Below are 20733 nucleotides of genomic sequence, written 5' to 3' on the forward strand. Positions count from 1 at the left end.
GCCCTGTGAAGGTTCTATGCCTCAGTGTAGGGGAATGTCAGGGTCAGGAAGCAGGAGAGGGTGGGTTGGTGAGCAAGGGGAGGAGAGGGAACAGGGGTTTTTGTTTTTTATTTTTCTTTTCCTTTATTTTATTTTTTCTTCTTTTCAGAGGGGAAACTGGGAAAGGAGAACATCATATGACATGCAAATAAAGAAAATATCTAATAAAAAAAAAGAGGGTCAGAATGGTGGCAGTGTAGGGTCCTAGGCAGTGATGCTGTGATGCAAAGGCGGGTGAGGAAGGAGGGCCAGGAGAACAGATCTGGGATGAGGGAGACCACAGAGAAAAGCCCTAGCTAATGGCAATGTTGAAGACAGAAATGACAGTGTATGCCATCAGGGGATCAAGGACTTGCAGAATCCAACCGTCCTTACGATGTTGTCTGGTCCAGGATTATTCGACCACTGACCTTTCTTCTCATGTTCACTGCTGTCTTGATGTTGGTCTCTACTGCAGATGGGGTGCCTCCTTTGAATCTTTAGTGGGACTCAGTGTTACCTAATTTTACAAACCCCAAATATGAAAAATTTCTCCACCATATTCTTTCTTCCTTTCTTGTTCAGACTCTTCCTTCTTTGTGTACAGACAAAAAGGATGCTGAAGAGCAGAGACAACATAATATTGCAAATTGTTTCCTAGAGTATTGTCTCTCATTTTTGCTCCAGTGTACTTACCAATTTTGCCTAAAAGAGAGTTTGTTCCTTTTTTAAATTAATGTGCATTTAAAGCAGTGTATATTCATCAACTCCCTTGAATTATATTAACTGGAATATCAGAATCCATAATAGCTTTAAGGCTTACATCTTAAATTGGGGAATAAATTTGTAGAATCACAAATTTAAGTAGAAGATTCTCCTCTACAGATTAATTTAGATGAAAACTATGTTCTAGTTATCAGTACTGTGTAAGCACGAATCTCTGCTCATTTCATTTGTGTGACCACGAAGATAAGGAGAGTCATTTAGGAAACCACTTACAACAAGATGCTAGAACAATTTTTTGGAATCATTTTCAGGAAAGCTTTTAAAGTAAGAACTCTAAAACATCAAATGTTTGTTTTTAAAGAAAAATATTTATGATTTTTTATTAATATTTGCATGAGGTGCTAGAAAGATGACTCAGTGGTTAAGAGCACCATCTGCTCTTCCAGAGGTCCTGAGTTCAATTCCCAGCAACCATATGGGGGCTCACAACCATCTGTAAAGAGATCTGTGTCTGAAGACAACTACAGTATACTCACATACACAAAATAAATAAATCTTTTAAAAAATATTTACTTCAGGCAGAATGGGAACAGTGATGATAGTGAAGAGTTGAAGAAAGTGGAGACATTTCTTTAAAGATTGTTATTTAGTATAACAAGCATCCATTCCTTTTATTTTAAATTATTTCTTTTTTATTTTGATGTTTTAATATAATTCCATCATTTTCCTCTTTTCTCCCCTCTCTTTCAGTCTTCCCATCCATCCTCCTTGCTCTCAACTAAAGAAGGGAGAAATAGTCTTCTCCAAGGAAAAGCACTCCAGTTATTATCCAATGCCAATGGTCAGCCCTGAGAATATACACACAATCACATTGTACAGGCTGAGTAGGTTGTATATACATGTATGTGTGTGTGTGTGAATATATATATGAATATATAAACATATGTATGTAAAATCCTTTCTTCTTAAGAGTACATCAACGGGCATGTATGTTTTTCACACAATTTATGTGAAGATATGAGTCAAATATTGTTTTGTGGTAGCAATGGCTAGACTTGAAGACAAGAAATAACTCATGTTTAGACCATCTTGTCTGTTCTTAGAAACCTCCTCTATGAGTTAGGGGGACTCTCACCTAACTCCGACTTTATGGTTTGGCAGCAATCTTGTAAGCTAGCAAACTGGACTCGAAATAAAACCATTTGTACATTCATTTTTCTCATAAAAATTTTAAAGCTTTATTCCAAAATATACTTCTGAGGTTTGTACTTTTAGTTTTTCCCCATAGTTTTTATAATTTTGCTGTTAGTAATAGATAGCTGCATTTGTAATTTACTGTTTAAGAAAGATCAATATCAAATAAATTTACATCAAAATATATTGTATTCTGAAATATCATTAATTCTTATAGTGAAGTAAAATTTGGAAGTGGGTAGATTTGTAATAGTATTAGTGAAAAATATGTAGTAGGATAATGCCCAGCCACACAAGTTAAGACAGGACACCTTCTTCCATGGCCTTTCTTCTCAGTCAGCTGTGACCTCTTTGAAGACAGCATTTCTACATTAGCAAATATCTACAGTTCCATAAAATGAACTATCACAGTTTTGTGCTTGTTTTAATGTCCATTTGACGTGCTCATTTCCAGCTGTGCAATGGAGGATCAGTGACTGACCTGGTGAAAGGATTTCTGAAGAGGGGAGAAAGAATGAGCGAGCCTATAATTGCATATATTTTACATGAAGCACTAATGGTAAGGGTATTTGAACTCTTTGTGCAGTAATTAGGAGGAAGTTCTAGCTAAATAAAAATCTGGATCCTACTTTTAGAAAAGTATACATTAGTATTGACTAGGACAGGGTCATGTTTGGGTTCTTTTTTTTAGAAGGCAGCTTTGTCTATGTCGATGGGATTCTAATTTTTGCTCTTAAGTATTTTTTTAAAAAGTATTTTTTTAACTTTTATAGATAAAGATAGAAAATAAATGTTTCTAATAGTTATGTTTTTATTGGCCACTATCTTAGATAAGTGTGTCTAGAATAATATCCTTTGCTGGAATCAGCCCATTTCTAAGACTTTGGAGAGCAAGCAAAGGCTCAGCGGGTGGTGTTGCTGCCAGACACAGAGGCCGAAGTTCAATCCAGGGACCCACACAGTGAAACATAACTGAGCTCCATGAATTGTGTCCTCTGATTTCCACTTGAAAAATGTTTCTTTATAGTCCAAGTTGGAAATGATAAATTTGGATTTCACTAACCAATTCAAAACATTGGTTGAATGCTGATTTTAGCACATTTGGTATTAATTCTACACAAGTGCACCACTTGAAAAATGTTTCTTTGTATTGTACTTTTAAGAATCACTATACATTTTCCATCTTCCAGGGACTTCAGCATCTGCATAGCAACAAAACCATCCACCGTGATGTCAAAGGAAATAACATCCTGTTGACTACTGAAGGTGGAGTAAAACTAGTAGATTTTGGTAAGTTTTCTTGCAAGTGCCCAAGGAGTAGCACGATTTTATCACTTTCCAAAAGGCTCACCTTTTCTGAATTGAAAGTAGGAAAGCCAGTCAAAATCTCATTCAGATAATTCTGCAAATGACCCTTCCAGCTTCTGAGTTACCCAGCATAGCCCCACATAATATATATATATATATATATGGAGTTTATCCACCAGGACAGGCAACATTTCAGGTGATTACTCTAAGCTTATTCTGAGAAAACTCTAGTCTCTGTTGTTGATTGTTTTATAAAGGGACACATATCTAAGTCCAAGATTTTGAGATGAGGGGAGCTCTGCTAGGATCACTTAGGAATATTCCCTGCCCCCAAAGCAGGAAACGTAGGGAAAGGTGTTCTTAAGATTCTATGTGTCTTATCATTATGTTCAAAAGATCTTTGTTCACCTTTGTGGTCCTCAAAGAAGGCACAGCTAAGCAAGGAATGAATAGGGAGAGGTCCTGGATGACATTATTGAGCCAAAAATACCAGTCACGTTCCTGTCTATGTTTTCTCTGTTGTGTAACTAAATTTCCATGTTTATTAGGCCAGTTTTGTTTCTGTGTGATAGCCCAAGTCACACAGTGTGTGCTTCATGTTGACAAATGGTTTTCATGTTGAAAATGATTCTGCATTTTGCCACATTTGAACATCTAATCCTGTTGTTCTTAAGCGTCTTTTCTTTCCTCTTTGTATGTCCCACCTTGTGCTCCAAGGTCCTATGAATTTCCTTAATTTTAATTTTATCAAACAGAATTATTTGGACATGAAAGGTAAATTAAGACACTTAGAAATGATTGATTTTAGAAATTACTATAGAGTCAAAGTCTATATTGCCTGTGTACTTTGAGCTATCCCAGGCTTGACTTTCAGAGCATGCAGAAAAATCTGTACGAGTAGCAGGCCTACCCACAATGCATTGCAGAGTATTGTTTAGCTCCGCTGAATTTTGCAAACTGTTAAGAAGCAGTGAAATTGACTGTGAATGCCTAATTTTTTTAAACTGGATATTTTATTTATTTACATTTCAAATGTTGTCCCGTTTCTCAGTTTCCCCTCTGCAACTCCTCTATCCCATCCCCCCTTACCCTGCTTCTATGAGGGTGTTCCCCCACCCACATACTCACCCACTCCTGCCTCCCTGCCCTAACATTCCTCTACACTGGGGCATCAAGCTTTCACAGAACCAAAGGCCTCCCCTCCCACTGATGCCAAATAAGGCCCCTTCACGTCCCAATCATTCCCCTAACTCCTCTATCGGGGTCCCTGTGCTCAGTCCGATGGTTGGCTGAGAGCATCCTCATCTACATTGGTCAGGATCTGAATGCCTGACTCTTTTTTTTTTTGTTTTGTTTTTCTAGATAGGGTTTCTCTGTGTAGCCCTGGCTGTACTAGAACTTACTCTGTAGACCAGGCTGGCCTCAAACTCAGAAATCTGCCTGCCTCTGCCTCCCCAGTGCTGGGATTAAAGGCGAGCGCCACCACTGCCCAGCAAGTGCTTCCCGTGTATGTTGCTGACTGAGATCAGAGTCATATGACTGAATGATTTGGTGGGTCAAAGTGTGATAAGGACTTTCCTTATAAATTCAAAATAGCAAGAACAATGAAACACTGCTCCATTGCTTCACTGTATTCAATTATTCTAGCTAGAAACTAATGCTGTGTCGATTTAAGACACACCCAGTGGAGAACTTGCTATGGGACATAAGAGCTTGTAATTCCCATGCTCTCAAATACATCATTTATATTGAAAGGTGTTTAAAAGGAGCTATCAGTAAACATCTCCAGACATCAAAGAAAAATCTGACAAGCCACTGGCATTGACAAATGTACTTTTAGATATTTTCCAATGTCAATTAAAAACATATATCTTGACTATAAGATGATTGCTTCATTGTTTGTAATTTGTTTGTTTTGTTTTGTAGTGTTAAACCTTATATATCTCAGGCAAACACTCTATCAAACTTTGCTCCCAGCCCTAGGTAACCTTATATGTGGCATCTTTTTAAGTTGCTATACATGGATACAAACAGAATGAGAGCTTTGATTTTAGATTATTTTGTTTGTAGACTTAAGTCAATCATTAGAAAATAGGGCCAATTGTCTACTAAATGTTTTCTTGCTGTCCAATACTCAACTCATATCATTTACATGTAATATAATGCTTATATTTTTCTTTTCCACAGTAAGCAGATACAGAATTTGGTTCATTAAAATGATCACTAGGTACTTTTTATGAATTAAAATTCAAGGGTAGTAGAATGTAGCAATGTTCTTTGAGAGCAGAAGAAATAAGATATAGTAGAGCAAAAACTACATCTAACCCCAAAGCAATACCTTCATTTTTGTGTAAGTCAAATTTTCAGTGATGGCTGCTTCTTGGAACAGAGGATTTAGAGTAAATTTTACATTAATTTCTTGCATTGTGAAATTTAATCTGAGCTCCTTAGAGCACACTGAAGATAGCAAGTGGCTATTACTCTAGGTCATGTGCTTACAGCTAAGTATCCAGGGCTAGGACCACCAGGAAAAGAGAACATGTAATGTTTATCTTTCTGGGTCTGGGTGACATCACTAATTATAATATGTTGTACTTCCATCCATTTACCTAAAAATTTCATTATTTCATTTTCCTTTACAGGTGGGTATTATTCTATAGTATATATGCACCACGTTTGCATTATCCATCTATTGAAAGACTTTTAGGTTGTTTGCATTCCCTGGCTATTGTAAATATAGTAGAAATTAACATGACTGAGCGACTTCCTATAGAATAGAATGCTGCATCCTTTGGGCATATATCAAGGACTGGTATAGCTGGATCTTATGGTAGGTTTATTTTTAGCTTTTTGAGAATTCTCTATACTGGTAACCAGAGTAGCTATATCAGTTTGCAACCTCACAAGCTGTGACTCCTCTTCTGCCCACAGCATTTGTTGTCAAGTTGCTTTCTTGGCCTTAGCTATTCTGACTAAAATGAAATTTCAATGTAGTTCTAGTTTGCATTCTCTTAATTACTAATGATGTTGAACATATTGAACCTCTTGATCCATTTTTATTTCTTTTTTGGAGAACTTTCTGCTCAGTTCCATACCTCAATTTAAATTGTGTCCTGATTAATTGTTTCCTGATTCTTTGTCTTTTGAGTTCTTTATATATTTTGAATTTTAATCCTCTGACAAATATGTAACTGGTAAAGATTTATTCTGCTCCATAGACTTCCTTTTGAATTGGTTGACTCTTCCCTTAGACATATTGGAGCTTTTGAGTTGTTGAAGTACCACTTGTCAATCATTGGTCTTATTCTCCGGGCAGATGGAATCCTAGTTCAGAAATTCCTTTCCCTTTCCTGTATCTCGGAGGGTTCTTCCTAGATTTTCTTCCAGCAATTTTAGCATGTTATCCACATTGCACATTGAAGACTTTAATTCATCTGGAGTTGGGTCTTCTGTGAATGTGATAGATATGGATCTACTTTCATTCTTTTACAAGTGACAAAGCTAAACAGACTCAGTAGAGTGTGTAGGTATATGTGTGTGTTTGTGTATCCATATGCATATATATACTTATATATATATATATATATGTTTTTAACAATAATAATTGAAGAAATCATGAATTTAGAAGGGGTGGAGTAGTTGGAGCTAAAAGAGGGAGGGACAGGGGTAATATAGATGCAGTGAACATGAATGAATTTCACAAAAATGTAAGATCATGTAAAACTCAGACTATTTGCATTTAATCCCTATTAAGTGCTTCAAGCCTAGTAAATATCTGATAAATTATTGTTAAGTTATGAAATCAGCATTCCCAATGTGCCTTGATGTTTCTAATAAATAGCCCTTTATTATGGCAAAGTCATTGTTATTTTAAATATTAAGAAATCTAATTACACAAAAACTAAGACTTACCTTGTTTATACTACTAAAAATAAGCATAGTCTGTCTGAAAGACGTTTTTGTTAAGTGAGATACACTATTGCAGAAAACCACCAGACTGCTTAGAGAGCTAAGAGACTAGTGAGGTGGTAAACATTTTTAATGAGTTGCATAAGCAGTCATGGGTAACTGGTCAGTCAATGAATAAAATGAGCTCTCAGGAGATCAGCTTCTTTAGGCAGGTCAACTAATGTTGTAAAAGAGCAATTTGTATCTTGAATAGAAATTGAAGAAGAGACTCAGTTTAAAGCCAGGCCCCAGCTTTCCTCCCGGTGGGTTTTTCTCTGGGGAATTTCATTTCAAATAGGGCACTTAGCATTTCAGAATAGGAGTATGAAATATATATCTTGTGATTTATTTAGATATTGTTCTTATGACAAAATAGCTTATGGCTTTAAATCTCTCATTATCTACATGTCCTATTTTATACTAATCCCTAATGCATATGTGGGTCAAAGAGAAGTTGTGACTTAGTCATTAATAAGCCACTTATTAGGGTCAAATGAGGAAGGTGAATTTGAGTTTTAGAACTAGAAGTACCATTTTTTCTCCCAAAGAATTCAAAACAAGAGCCACTAGTAGGAGGGACAGGCAAGAAATGAAAGGGGAATGCAGTTCCACACAATTTAAATCTTGACAGAGATGTGGAAGGTGTCCACACTGGGAGGGTGTTGATCATGGTGGCATGGGATGGGGTGTTGGTTCCCCAAGTGGAACCAGAAGGGCGTGTATGAGGGGTAGTAGTGGTGATGTCCAGTGGGTTTCCAGGCCTAAGTGAAGTGAAGACAGCATCTGCATAGGAATGAGGGTGGAGACTATACACTGCAGCCAGGACCATCAGAACCAGGCTTCTTTTTGCCCAATAGAGAAAAGGATTACAAATATGAAGAGGGGTAAATGTATGTGAAGGTGTGTAATATAAGCTCCATTCTCAGAAGTCAGCCAACACAAACTAGATAGATTTCTTGTTGTTTACTTTTAAGAGAGAGAATGTAAAATGGGGTGTTTAGGGAAGAGGGAAGTTCTAAGAAGAGCTGGCTGAAGGGAATGAATTAGATCAAAATATGTTGTATGAAATTTTCAAAAAATAAATAAAAACACAGTATATGTGTTGTGAAATGTGTGTATGTCTATATATTTCCCTCACCAACTCCATTAATGCAGAGCACACTACTCATGTGGATCTTGGTTTTAAAATAACAATTCCCAACTAGGTGGAAAGCAGGGCTTTTAGAGAAAGAATGATTTTAGGGCTGAATACATTCACCTGGAACCTGCTTTGTCCAAAACATTAAACTTTTTCAGTGAATGAAGACACACATCAAAGGAACACAGATGCCAGCTGGAGCAAGGCCAAGTCACACACCTGGGAGCATTTGAACTTTAAGACAATAATAATGATGAGATCATGGAAATTTACTAAACAAAACAGAAGTCCATTAATCTGTACTGGCATATATGTACACATGGATAAATGAGGAAAAGGACTGCCTTTTTTCTCAGATAAAGATAAAAGGAATATGGAAATTCAAGTCATCATTTGTCTGTCACCATAGTAATAATTTACTTATCTAATAGATGCCTATGCTAATTAGTCAAATGTTTAATAGAAATAGAGCTCTCTCATAGACTTGAAATATCTGCCACAAAATGTCTGTTAGACACAAAGGAAAAAGAGAAACTTCATGAAACTTCATGATTCATGAAGGAGAAGTCCACAGACAAGTGTCAATCAAGTGGCCAGAGTGATTGTGGCTGTTCACAAGAAGAATGAAAATCAGTTGACCTGACAAGACCAGCCTGTTGTATTCCCACCGAAGCTCAGATCATGAGGTGATATCTACCACTTCAAACTAAGGAGTAGTCTATGAACTAACAGCCCTGACATTTTAAAAATCCCTAGGTTAAGAGACTTAAGGATGATAGAGGAGTTGTTGGTCAGACTGCAGATCATAGAGACAGAGCAAGGCGAAGAGAGAACATGGTCTTGGGTGCATTTTGGTTTTGTTGTAATGGACAGCTTTGATACTATTGTTGAAACTTGAGGTTTGTAGATTACATGACAGAAATAGATGAATTAAAATTTTGATGGTTATAAAGTAAGAGTATCCTTGTTTGTAGTTAATTACAAACTGTTTGGGGATGGAAAAGGCATTGTTTGGGGCCATTTACTACCAAATGAGGCAGACATTAAAAACAAAATGAAATGAAGACTTTGTATCTCTTCTGGTAAATTTTAAGTAACTCTAGGTCAAAATAAAAATGTAAGGCTAAGTGTGGTGGTGGCTCACATCTTTAATCCTGGCATTTGGAATATTTGGTAACAGGCAGGTGAATCAATTCTCTCTCTCTCTCTCTCTCTCTCTCTCTCTCTCTCTCTCTCTGTTTCAGGCTAGCCAAGGCTTGATAGTGAGACCTTGTCTTTAAAAACAACAATAACATCAAAATACAAAGAACAGATTGGAAGCACCTTCCTTTCAGTCTGTGTGCTTTATTTCACCATGCTACTCCTGGTCATCCTGCAGGGTCTTTACAATAAGCAGAACTCCTTCAGCTTCCTACCAGGAAAACTCTAGTCTATCAAGCACTTCTAGCTCTCCATGACCTGGGAATATTTGAATCTCTCCCTTATTTAAGGAAGATAATTTAGCAGATATAGAATTCTTGAATAGTAGAATTCTCAAAATTTCAGTCATTACCTAAAGCTTTAAAGTTCCTTTTGAGAGATGGGCTCTAATCTTATTGTGAGTTACTATATCTGAAGTCACTTGTCTGATTCCTTTCCAAGTGTCTGCCTCAGACGGTCTTGGTGAAGGTTCAAATTGCAAGGCAGTGTCCCTGATCTCACCTTCTCTACAGTTTACTTACCTTCATACATGTTCATGAAAGCCTTCCATAGAATTCAGAAACATTTTGGCTGTTATGTTTTGAATAGTCTTCCCCCTTTCTCTCTCTTCTCTCTACCATGAATAGGAATGTGTCTACTCAATGGTGTCTCATAAACTCTAAGGCTTTCTTCACCTCAATCTTTTACTGTGTTTGCATGATTGAAATTTTGCCTGTCTTCCTTCAAACTCACTGGTTGTTTGCTCAGATCTTTAAATCTGTTCACTTGTAATTTTTGTGTTTCGTTACTTTGCTTTTATGGCTGTGATGAAGTATCAGAAACAGGCTCACATTTTAAGAGAGTACAGCCATGGTGGTAAAAGCATAGAAGAGGAAATGGTGTCAAGGATAGAGAGGTAGGAATCCTCATCCAACATAGATCAAGAAGCAGAGAGCAATAAAGCTAGCACTCAGCTTGCTGTCCCTTGTAACCTTTATATTCAGCCTGGGACTGCAGCCCACAGTCCACTGCCACCTTGGACTTCCCTCTCCATCTAAACCTTTCTGGAAATACTGTACAGACAACCTAAGGGTAGACCTCACTAATATTCTGGATTCTGTTAAGACTTCACATGTTCTCTCAGGGCTGTAAGTGTAAGCTAGTAATTTTTCACTAGGCCATAGTTAAGACCATGGCTCCCAGCACTTCCCAATGCTGTGAACCTTTAATATGGTCCCTAATGTTGTGATGACCCCCCCTGAACCATAAAATTATTAAGTTGCTACTTCATAACTGTAATCTTGATATTGTTATGAATCTCAATCTGTGTTTTCGAGTGGTTGTAGTCAACTCCTGAGAAAGGCTTGTTCAACTCCCAAAGGGGTAGCAACCCACACATTGAGAACCACTGCTCTAGCCAATTCTCCATTCAATTAATTTGACACTCAAAATTAGCTATCACAGATAGTTTCTTCTCAGGTTTCTTTTAATTGTTCTGTAATTTCATTTAGACTCAAGCATTTCTGTGTCTGTTTAGTTCTTTGAGCATTACTGAATAGTTCTTTCTCAAGCATTTTTTATAGGCTTATTATTTTTCTTTGCCATTATTCCCCATGTCCTTTGTTTGCCTTTAAATTTGTTTTTCCTACTGAAACTAGAGCTTTAAGTCTAATGATGTTGCAACTCTGAAAAGTAGATTCTTCTTTTGTAGGCTTTATGGATATGAGCATGTGCATATATGCATGCTTTGCTTGATTTCTCTTTGCCAAGGGTCACCCTAAAATATAAACTTAAAATCCCCCTAATTTCTTCTAAAGCCTGGTATCTATCTTCTCATCTAAGTTCCTGCCTTTGTCTTAATTTTACATTTTCTTTTTCAGGGCTAAGGATCAAATCTCTGGCTTTATGCATAACAGACAAGCACTTATCCTTGAGCTATATCCCGGGTGGTGGGGGGAATGGGGCTTGCTTCTGAATGTTCTAGACTTAAATTTCTTGCCTCTCAAAAAAGGGAAGACTTCAAGAGGGACACACTAGATAAAAATTATCTTTAGCTTTTGGTATAAGTGGAGCAGACCTTACAGCTGCAGATGGTAGGGGAGAATTCCAGAGCCACAGCAGAGTTTCTTTCCAAACCATCAAGAAAGAGATTCAGGGGATGTCGTCTGTTTTCCCCAAAGACATAGCATCTAAATCTCTTAAAGCAGAAGCTAGAATTCCTATAACCTAAAAAACTTATTTCATAGAATTGGCTCACAAGACTGGGAGCTCTTGGCCAGACCCTAGTTTGCAATGTAAGCTATGGGAAACACCTAGTAGTCAAAGTCCAAAGGGTGACTGCTAATAGTGTCCCTTTTTTCCTTGGAAGCACAACCTTTATTCTATTAAGACCTTTGGCTCATTGAATAAGGTTCACCCACATTGCAGAGGTGGTATCTGCTTATAATCCATAAGGTTAAATGCTGATTTGTCCAAAAAGCACCTCCACAGAAATATCCACAATAATGTTTGAAGTATTTGTACACTATAAGCCCATTAATTAGACACATGGTATTTATTAATGCAGAATGATACTATTAGATGATGCGTCCTATGGCCTTTTACAGTGAAAATTTCTGTAAGTATATTTTTATTTGACTCTCATTCATGTAGTTTCATTATTGTTATTCATTGTTTTTAGAATTTTGCTGTATGGGTTGTAGCAAACCAAGTCTGTTTGAAATTGTCTTGGAAATAGCATATTAAATATCTCTACTATCTCTCTAAAACACCAAAGAAAATCCTGAGCACCAACCCTGTGCATCTCTCTTCCTGGACTTAAGACTCATAAAATAGGAACAGCCAGCAAGGCTTGTTGACTGGGCCTAGAATAGCCTGAAAATTCCCCAACAAAGCAAAAAGCTGAAGATCATTAGCATAAACCTGTGTCATGTCCCTGTGGCTGTGACTCCAGTGGATTGTTGCCCTGGTTGTTCAGCCCTGGTCTCTCTTTGGCCTCCTGTTCCTTTCCATAGTATCTCACTATCTTAACTTTTCTGCCTGGAATTTTCCAGTCTTCAACATCCTCCCTTTTGAGGCAGTTATGTAACTATTCACTTTGGTGACTTATTCCCTTTGATACTCTCTGGACAAAATGCCTTTCCTGATCTTTTTACTTCCTGGGGCTACTGAACTCCTGCTTTGGATCCTTGTAGTCTTTTAATGTAATTTATGCCAATTTTCCATGATTTTGTGTTTTTTAATCTCCTTAACTATTTTCCTTATGGGAACTTATGGAAAGTAGAAATGTAGCTAACCCTCAAAAGATGAATTTCTCTTAGCTTTATTTCACTTACAGGAAAGTTAGACTTAGTGACATGGATTTGAATCTTTATGGGTAAAATGATCTTGAGGTTTAATGGGCACTGCAGAAGGATATTGAATGTAGAGTTTAGCAAATGCTTCCCTGGGTTTTGCTGTCTCAGAATTGAATGGGTGCCCGTTTTTAATGTTATAATCACTTAGTAATCTCAAGAAGCCCTTTCTCTACATGGTTGCATTTTTTCATTTAATTTGTGTCTGAGCTTTCCTAGTTTACCACACTTTGCTCCTGGGGAGTAGTGTGTAACATGTTTTTGTTTTTGTTTTTCTTAAAGATCTCAGCACATATCAAATGATGCATGAGACTCTAAGGATATTGTAGTCTGTTACATGAGCCAGTAGCCTTCATAGGGGCTATCAACACCAGAGTGTATGTAAACTACTGTTAGCATTTAGGAATAGTTGGACCTCTGTCAAGTTATTATTGTAATGCCATCACCTAAAATGGCTGTCAATATAATTCTTTCTTTCTTTCTTTCTTTCTTTCTTTCTTTCTTTATTTATTTATTTATTTATTTATAGTTAAAGTGAATTTAAACTTTTAGAAAGATCTGGCGCCATTTTAAGTACTGGCTTAGGTAGATGTGCTTAGTCTGAAACTTTGAGTCAAATGGCATATAACTTGAACAAGGTTAATGAATGTAAAGTAACTGAATTGTGTATTGTCAATTCAACTTCAACATATCTATAACACCATATGAAACGTTCTTTGATTCACTGAATCCATTCAGAGGAAGGAAGAAGATAGGAAACACTATTCAAATAGTAAATACTTGTCAAACGATGTGATATAAATAGTTTACTATGGAGACTGTCAGAAGAGAGGGAGACCAGTGTGACTGGGCAGACCAGAAGCCACTGTGAGAAACTTAAGACTTCAGACAGGGCATGCAGTTGTATAGAATGTGGACAGAAAAATAGAAGCAAGGTCAGTCTGCATTTCAGCTATGTGGACGTCCTGAATTAGGCATCTTAAAGGTGATGTTTCAGCCCAGTGGCAGCCTGAGGGAACAGACTGTTCGTTTGAATGTGTAAGAAAGTGCATAGCAGTTAGAATCTCTTTACATGAGTGGTTAATACAAGAAACCATCTTGTCTCTTCTCTCTAGGTGTGTCTGCACAGCTCAGCAGCACCCGGCACCGCCTGAACACCTCCGTAGGAACACCATTTTGGATGGCTCCTGAGGTCAGAGAGTTTTGAGGGAGCCAGGTTTAATGTTTTTAGACCCTTTCTGTCTTTCCTTTTCACATGTACTTTTCTCCCCTAAATGTGTTGAACTATACCATAAGAAAATGTCCCCTGTGTTGTTTTAATGTGGGACTTTTATGTGGGCAGGGTGGATCATGGGGGACTTTGGGTAAACTAGCTGTGAAGGAATATGTGAAGAAATGAAAGATGAATGAGCAAGTCAAATGAAGAGGCTACTTGAAATCTTATATTTTTTAATTTACTTTAGTGTCATGCATGTATCTGAAATCTAAATGTTTGCATGTTTTATTATTATTTCTGAATTTCCGTTGTTGTTTGTCATTTTGATAGAAGGCTTTCTCCTCTTTCACTCTTCTGAATGCTGGGAGTACAGGTGTAGTTATTGTCAGGTTCCAAACCTGAAAAGTAGCATTCTGGGCTCAGCTCAAGCAGGACTCTGATACAGTAAACACTCAGCATCTTCAGATGACACCCTTGTAAAGTGGGTTTCTGTTTCCCAGGAAAAGCCGTTACTTTCCTGCTGGATCCTACATCCCTCAAATCTGGAGAGAGCATCTAGTTCTCTAGTTACTCAAACAAGCCCCCAACAGATCAAACCTCCATGCTAGTTCCCAGACAGTTCTAGGTAACTGATCTACCTCCCACTGCAACCCTTAAAGCTGGCAAGATGCCCTACCCCCTAAATAGACCATTTCTACTATCATCTGTGCTCTCAGGAGATAGTCCTGGCAATCCCCAGTCTGCTGCTCTCTCTGCCTTTTCTCTCTCTTCTTCTCTCTGCCTCCTACGCCCCTCCACACATACCAAGAGATGGTCTTGGCAGTTTGCTCTCTAATAAACCTTTCTTTTTATCCACAGAGGAATCTAGTTCAGTGGTTTCACTGTGCCCCCACTTACATCTACTATCTGACTATATTTTGTTTTAAATAATAATAAATATTTTATAAGAATCCTTAACCTTGTTGGATAGGATTCAAACTCATCTACCCATGTGCTGAGTTCTTATGTTAAATCTCCAGCCTGGGATCCAAGTGTGATTTTAGTAGGTTTTTTTTTTATTATTATTATTATCTTGAGGGACTTGTAAATAAACTGCCAATATGGTTGAAAGTTCAAGAATCAAATCTTCTCCCAAAAGTCCCTGTTTAATTCCTTTAATCTTTTTAATTATGTTGATCAATAGAGAACACGTATTTTTGAAAACCCTGGATCCAGTGGGAAAAGCTCTGTTATTTATATACGATGTTCTGGGGAGCAAAGGAGAAGTGGTTTAAATGCTACATTAATATTGCAAAATCTTCCAATTAAATTTGTTTGAAAATGAAATCCTGGTATACTGTTTCTATTTAACTATTAATTCAGTTATTACTTACTTTTGAAAAGTTAAAATGTAACATATAGGAAAAAGACACAATTTTAATAAGTGTTTTTTAAGCTCCAATAAACGAGAAAGCTTTTAGCAGGGACCACATCTGAGAAGAAGAGAAATTATAGTCATGTAAGCCAGTACAATCATTGAGAGAATCTGAGATAAGAATCTCTTCAGAATTTGTTCAGACCTATCAATAATATTTTTAAAATTTACAAAAATGAGAAGTCCTCATTTTTTACATTTTAAAATGTAATAAAATATTCAGATAAATGTAAGTAAAGTGTTTAAAATGTAATCCTATACTAAATATTGCACTTTATTTTATATATTCATAGAGTATAAGGTGATTGTGATGTTATATAAGAAATAGTGAGGTTTTGTGTTGTATGTTAATTTACAGTAAGAAAATAACTATTACGTATTTGTTTGCCTGCAGTAGAAGCACTCCTTTACATGTGACTGGTAGTCACTCTTTTGATGTCATTGTTTTGTACCTATTTTCTTCTCTCTGCACTGTGTTCTCTTTAATCTTGAAGAACATTCTCTAACTAACCAGCTTTCTAGCTGCAAGGTATCCCACATCCACTACTTCTATCTTGTTGCTGATAACATTTCTGTTGGATGGAGACGCTGCTCTGTGTAGAGGACTTACCCAGCATGCATGAGGCCCTGAGTTCAAGCTTTAGCACTAGAGATATCAAAGCACTTAATGAGATATTTCTAAGAATTAGAAGGAAATAGGCAAACACATATAATATGTTCATCATAAGAAATATTTCAGTACTTTAAAATTAATCATTTAGAAAATGAAACTTTTGGTTGGCATTTTAAATTTTAATTCTGCTTTAAAGACAGTATACTTTGGTTGCAGAGAGCCATTCTTTCCAGTCTAGAATAAGTGTGCCAGGATTAAAGGGCCAAGTGATCACAGCAAGTAACTATACTGATATGTTAGAATGGAGGGTCATGTCAGAACATACCACACACTAGGCCCAAACAGTTCCACATGTAAGAGGTTTAATTGAGTGGGAGAGAGGGGCAGTAGCAGGAAGAGAGGAGGGAGAGAGAGAGAGAGAGAAAGGGAGGAATGTTCCCCATGTGTGTGTATATATATATGTTCTGATATAGTGGCTGTAGGTAAAGGTGGGAGGTGAGCCCAATGGATTCTGGGAATATGGTGGCTGTTGCCCTGGCAATAGATCTGTGAGACCCGCCCATGCGACACTACAGACTTTGGATGCCCTGATGTTAACATACCACCCTTTTTGATATTATAAAGAGAAGGAAAGAAAAAGGGAAGGGGAAGCCGATGATGAAAAGGGAACGAGGGCATTGTGTCTCTTAAGCTACTTCCTACTGTCTAGGGGTGTCATCAATGGGGAAGTAGCTGGCTTTCACCATCGGGATCCTCTAGGTAAACGTTACTTTAGGTTCCTCTCTGGACAGTGGCTCATCTGTGGGCAGCGGCTGGTAATCCTGGAACAGGAGATGATTAATAGTTTGGTTAGAAATTTTTTGTATTTGTCATTGAAGAAATGTAGAAACAAGATTAATGAGGCAGGGAGCAAATAATAACACCAGGAAGATGCCTAGGAAAGGAGTTACAAACGGGAGCATCCACTTCCATATGGGGTTTTCAAAAATCCCAGAACTGGAGGTTTCACGGTCCCTGAAATTTCTTTATGTTTGACTGTAGCTCCCGGATTTTATTTCTTACTGTCCCAGATTGGTTGACATAGAAACAACATTCTTCTTGGAGGAACAGGCAAAGACCACCTTCTTTAGCTGTCAGGACATCTAGTCCCTGACTGTTCTGAAGCATCATGACTGCCAAAGAATTGATCTGTTTTTGGATAGTAAGCACAGTTTCAGACATTTTTTGAAAATCACTTTGAAACTGAGAAGTGAATGTATTATATTGGGTCATGGAAGTCGTTATCCCTGCAACTCCAGTACCGACACCTATGGCTATTCCTGTAGCAACCAAGAGTGGCACAACTTGGACTGCCCTCTTATGCTGGGCAGCTATCATATCTACAACTGGGATTGGCAGGGGCTTGTTTCCCTGAATTACTCCTAGTTCAGGGAAAAGAAGTACTAACGTGCAAACTCCTGACCAGTTAGCAGGTAGACGATGATATGCCTGAGTGCCACAAAGAATTGACGTGCTTTGGATTGTAGGGCATTGTCGCAGAGATGATATATCAAGGGTTATGGTTCTATTGCAGTCTAGGGAGCTCAGCATTCCCACTGAATGAGTCCCAGAGGCCTTAAAACAGGTTGCCACACCAAAGAGAGGGACAGAGGTAAGGTATGGAGTCATAGCGACACTGGAGCCAGGGCAGCTGACAAAGGGCGAGGTAACGTTACTTGGCAGTATCACTGGAGATTCTGTAAGTGACAATTGTGAGTTAGTTCCAGGGGGTACACATAACCAGCAATCCTTAAAGCATCCAGGTCTGGTGACATTAAAGAGTTGGTATGCTGAGGTCAAGGTCTGAAGTAAAAGGCAAAATGACAAGTTAGTGCCATTTATGAGGGGTGATGTCAAAGAGGTAAGGACCTCAGAGGAGTGTTTGATTATCTCCCTTGCTTTTAAGATATCCAGGGCTTGGGCAATTGAGACATATTTTCTCTGGATATGGATGGTACTTCCTGGGGCCCCGGGCTGATTTTTACAGTAGATCTTACCAACAACTCCTGTCTCCCACCTGGAATCCCATTGGTCTTGTTTGTAGAAAAAGAGTATCTTGCAGTATTGATAGAAGAAATGTTTGATCTGTGATCCCAGCATATGTATTTGACAAGACCAATATGGGCAGCCCCCCATATTCATCTGGCCATTTTCTACAATAATCTTTTGTCTGGTCAAAGAGAAAGCAAGTATAGAGATCATAATATTTACATGGGATTACAGATACCGGGATGATAGCAATTTGAATTGGTTCCTGGCATCTGGCTATGGAGCAGTTTCCTGACCCTATTTGGAAAGACTGTTTGTTATCTGTGGGGGTTTCTTGAACCTCGAATCTCCAGATATAAGGGCTACCCTGGATAGAAATGAACAACAGGGGGAGGATGAGAAACCCATGTCTAATCTAGTGAGGTCGAGCTCGGCTGCCAGAGTTGAGTCTCATTTTCTGGGATTGGGAACAAGGTGGAAGGTCTTGTTCTCCTCTGGAGCTAAACAGATCACGGTCTTGTTAAGATTGATGTGTATGAAGAAGAGTCATTTTTAGGTGGAGGAATGAAAGGTTTGAGGTGAGACAGATGGACCCAATGAGAGAGTCTCTCAAGTTTAGCAGCTGTAGGGGTCACTAGAATTACTTTAAAAGGGCTCTGCCATTTGAGAGAGATGAGAGCCAATGAACTGGAGGGGATAGAAGGACTTGGTCTCCAATGTTGATAGGCAGTGGACAGGAGACAGTGTATGGCCAAGGTAGATAGTGGTCAGCAAAGTTCAATAGGAGAGAATGGAGGTGGCAAAGTAATGGGGTAAGTAGATGGTGTGGGAGGGGAGAAAGGGGTGTAGGTGAAAGACCAGGAGTTAGGGCTGGACGTCCATACATGAGTTCAAAGGGAGAGATGAGGAGAGGTCGCTTTGGGAGAGCTCGTAACCTGAAAAGAGCCAGAGGTAGAAATTTTACCCAATCAAGGTGAAGTTCCTATGACAGCTTAACAAGAGTGGTTTTTAAAAAGCGATTAGTTCTTTCTACCTTACCAGAAGATTGAGGGTAGTAAGGAATGTGAAAACGCCAGGGGATGTCTAGGGCCTTAGATAGGATTTGAGAGACTTGGGAAGTAAATTTAGGACCATTGTCTGATTGGAGAGAGGCTGGGACACCAAACTGGGGGATGATCTTTTGGAGGAGGAGATCAGAGACTGTCTGAGTGTTTTTGTTAGTTGTGGGAAATGCCTCTACCCACCCCTAGAAGGTGTCCATCAAGACCAGGAGGTACTTGGCATGCCTGACAGTGGGCATGTGGGTAAAGTCAAGTTGCCAGTCAGTTCCAGGAAGGGAACCTCTAGCCTGATGTGTAGGAAAAGGGGTGCTACAATACCTTGAGTTGGGGTCAGACTTCTGACAGATTTTGTAAGAAGCAGTGATAGATTTTAAGAAGCTTAATTCTCAGGAGTAGGCTATAGAGAGGGTATTGAGCTTGAGTTATGTACCTGGTAGAGTCCAGAAATTGGATGACAATGGGAGAATGGTGTTTAGCAAGAGGGGTTGTGGATGTCCCAGACTCAGGGATCTACCTGAGAAGCTGGTAAGGGAAATAACATGGTAGTGTTAGTAGTTTGCCTGGCTAGGAGAAGGAACAGAGGAACTGCTGGTGAGCCTGGGTTTAGGCAAATGTGGGGAGCAAAGGAAATAGAGGCTCCCAGCCAGGCTAGAAGATCCCTTCACAATAAGGGGATAGGACATGTTGGCACTACCAAAAAGGAATGGGTGAGAGGTACACCCCTAAAACTAAGTGGTTGGGTCTGAAGAGGGAAGTAAGGTTGTCCTTCTACCCTGACAATAGGAAAACGAGAAGTGAGTCCCCAAAACTCTGTCAGGACTAAGTAAGTGGCTCTAGTGTCCAAGAGGAAGGAGATGGGTCACCCACATACCACGATATTTACCTGGGGGTCCCTGCAGTGATGGCAGTGGTCAGATCAGGGGAGCTTGGGCCTCCTCAGTTAGCCATAGCCAAGCCTAGATCAGTTGGAGGGTTATCTAGGAGTGATGTCCTCCTGTTCTGCATAACATAAGTGCAATCAATAGCCCAGTGTTCCTCTTGATGGCACTTAGGGCATGCCCCTCTTGGCTTGCAGAAGTTAGGGCAGGCTTTTGCCCAATGACCTTTTTTTTTTTACCACATTTGTAGCAGGTACTTGATGGTCTCTGAGTCTTTGGAGACTATGAGTCCAGGGTAGTGGCTGGGGCTGGTCAGGCAGCCTTTGCCAGCATATGGTATTTTTGTTTGTGGACTTTATCATCTCTCTCATAGTACACTTTGAAGGCCAGCACTAAGACTTCTGCCTGTGGAGTTAGGGGTCCCCTCTCCAGTTTTTTAAGTTTAGCTCTTATGTCAGGGTAGCTCTGGGAAAAGAAGTATAGGCCATCAGAAGTTGCTTACCTTCTGGGTTTTCAGGGTCCAGATTCTTTTGCTGTAATAAAGCCTTCATAAAGATGTTCTAAAAATTGAGATGGATTCTCCTACTTGTCCTGGACAACCTCTTGGAGTTTTTTTTTGTTTTTTTGGTTTTTTTGTTTTTTTTGTTTTTTTTTTTTTT

At 38.7% G+C, this 20733-nt stretch overlaps 1 protein-coding gene across 1 annotated transcript in view; it reads left to right on the plus strand.

Moving 5' to 3' along the window:
* Myo3a (myosin IIIA) overlaps positions 1–20733 on the plus strand; it is a 216471-nt gene that overhangs the window by 43391 nt on the left and 152347 nt on the right. Inside the window, exons 4-6 of the mRNA XM_031369160.1 lie at positions 2393–2497; positions 3129–3228; positions 13980–14056. Of these exons, the coding sequence (XP_031225020.1) occupies positions 2393–2497; positions 3129–3228; positions 13980–14056 (282 nt within the window). The remainder of the gene's footprint in view (positions 1–2392; positions 2498–3128; positions 3229–13979; positions 14057–20733) is intronic.

Source organism: Mastomys coucha, unplaced genomic scaffold (genome assembly GCF_008632895.1).
Source record: "Mastomys coucha isolate ucsf_1 unplaced genomic scaffold, UCSF_Mcou_1 pScaffold15, whole genome shotgun sequence".
NCBI classification, from domain to species: Eukaryota; Metazoa; Chordata; class Mammalia; order Rodentia; family Muridae; genus Mastomys; species Mastomys coucha.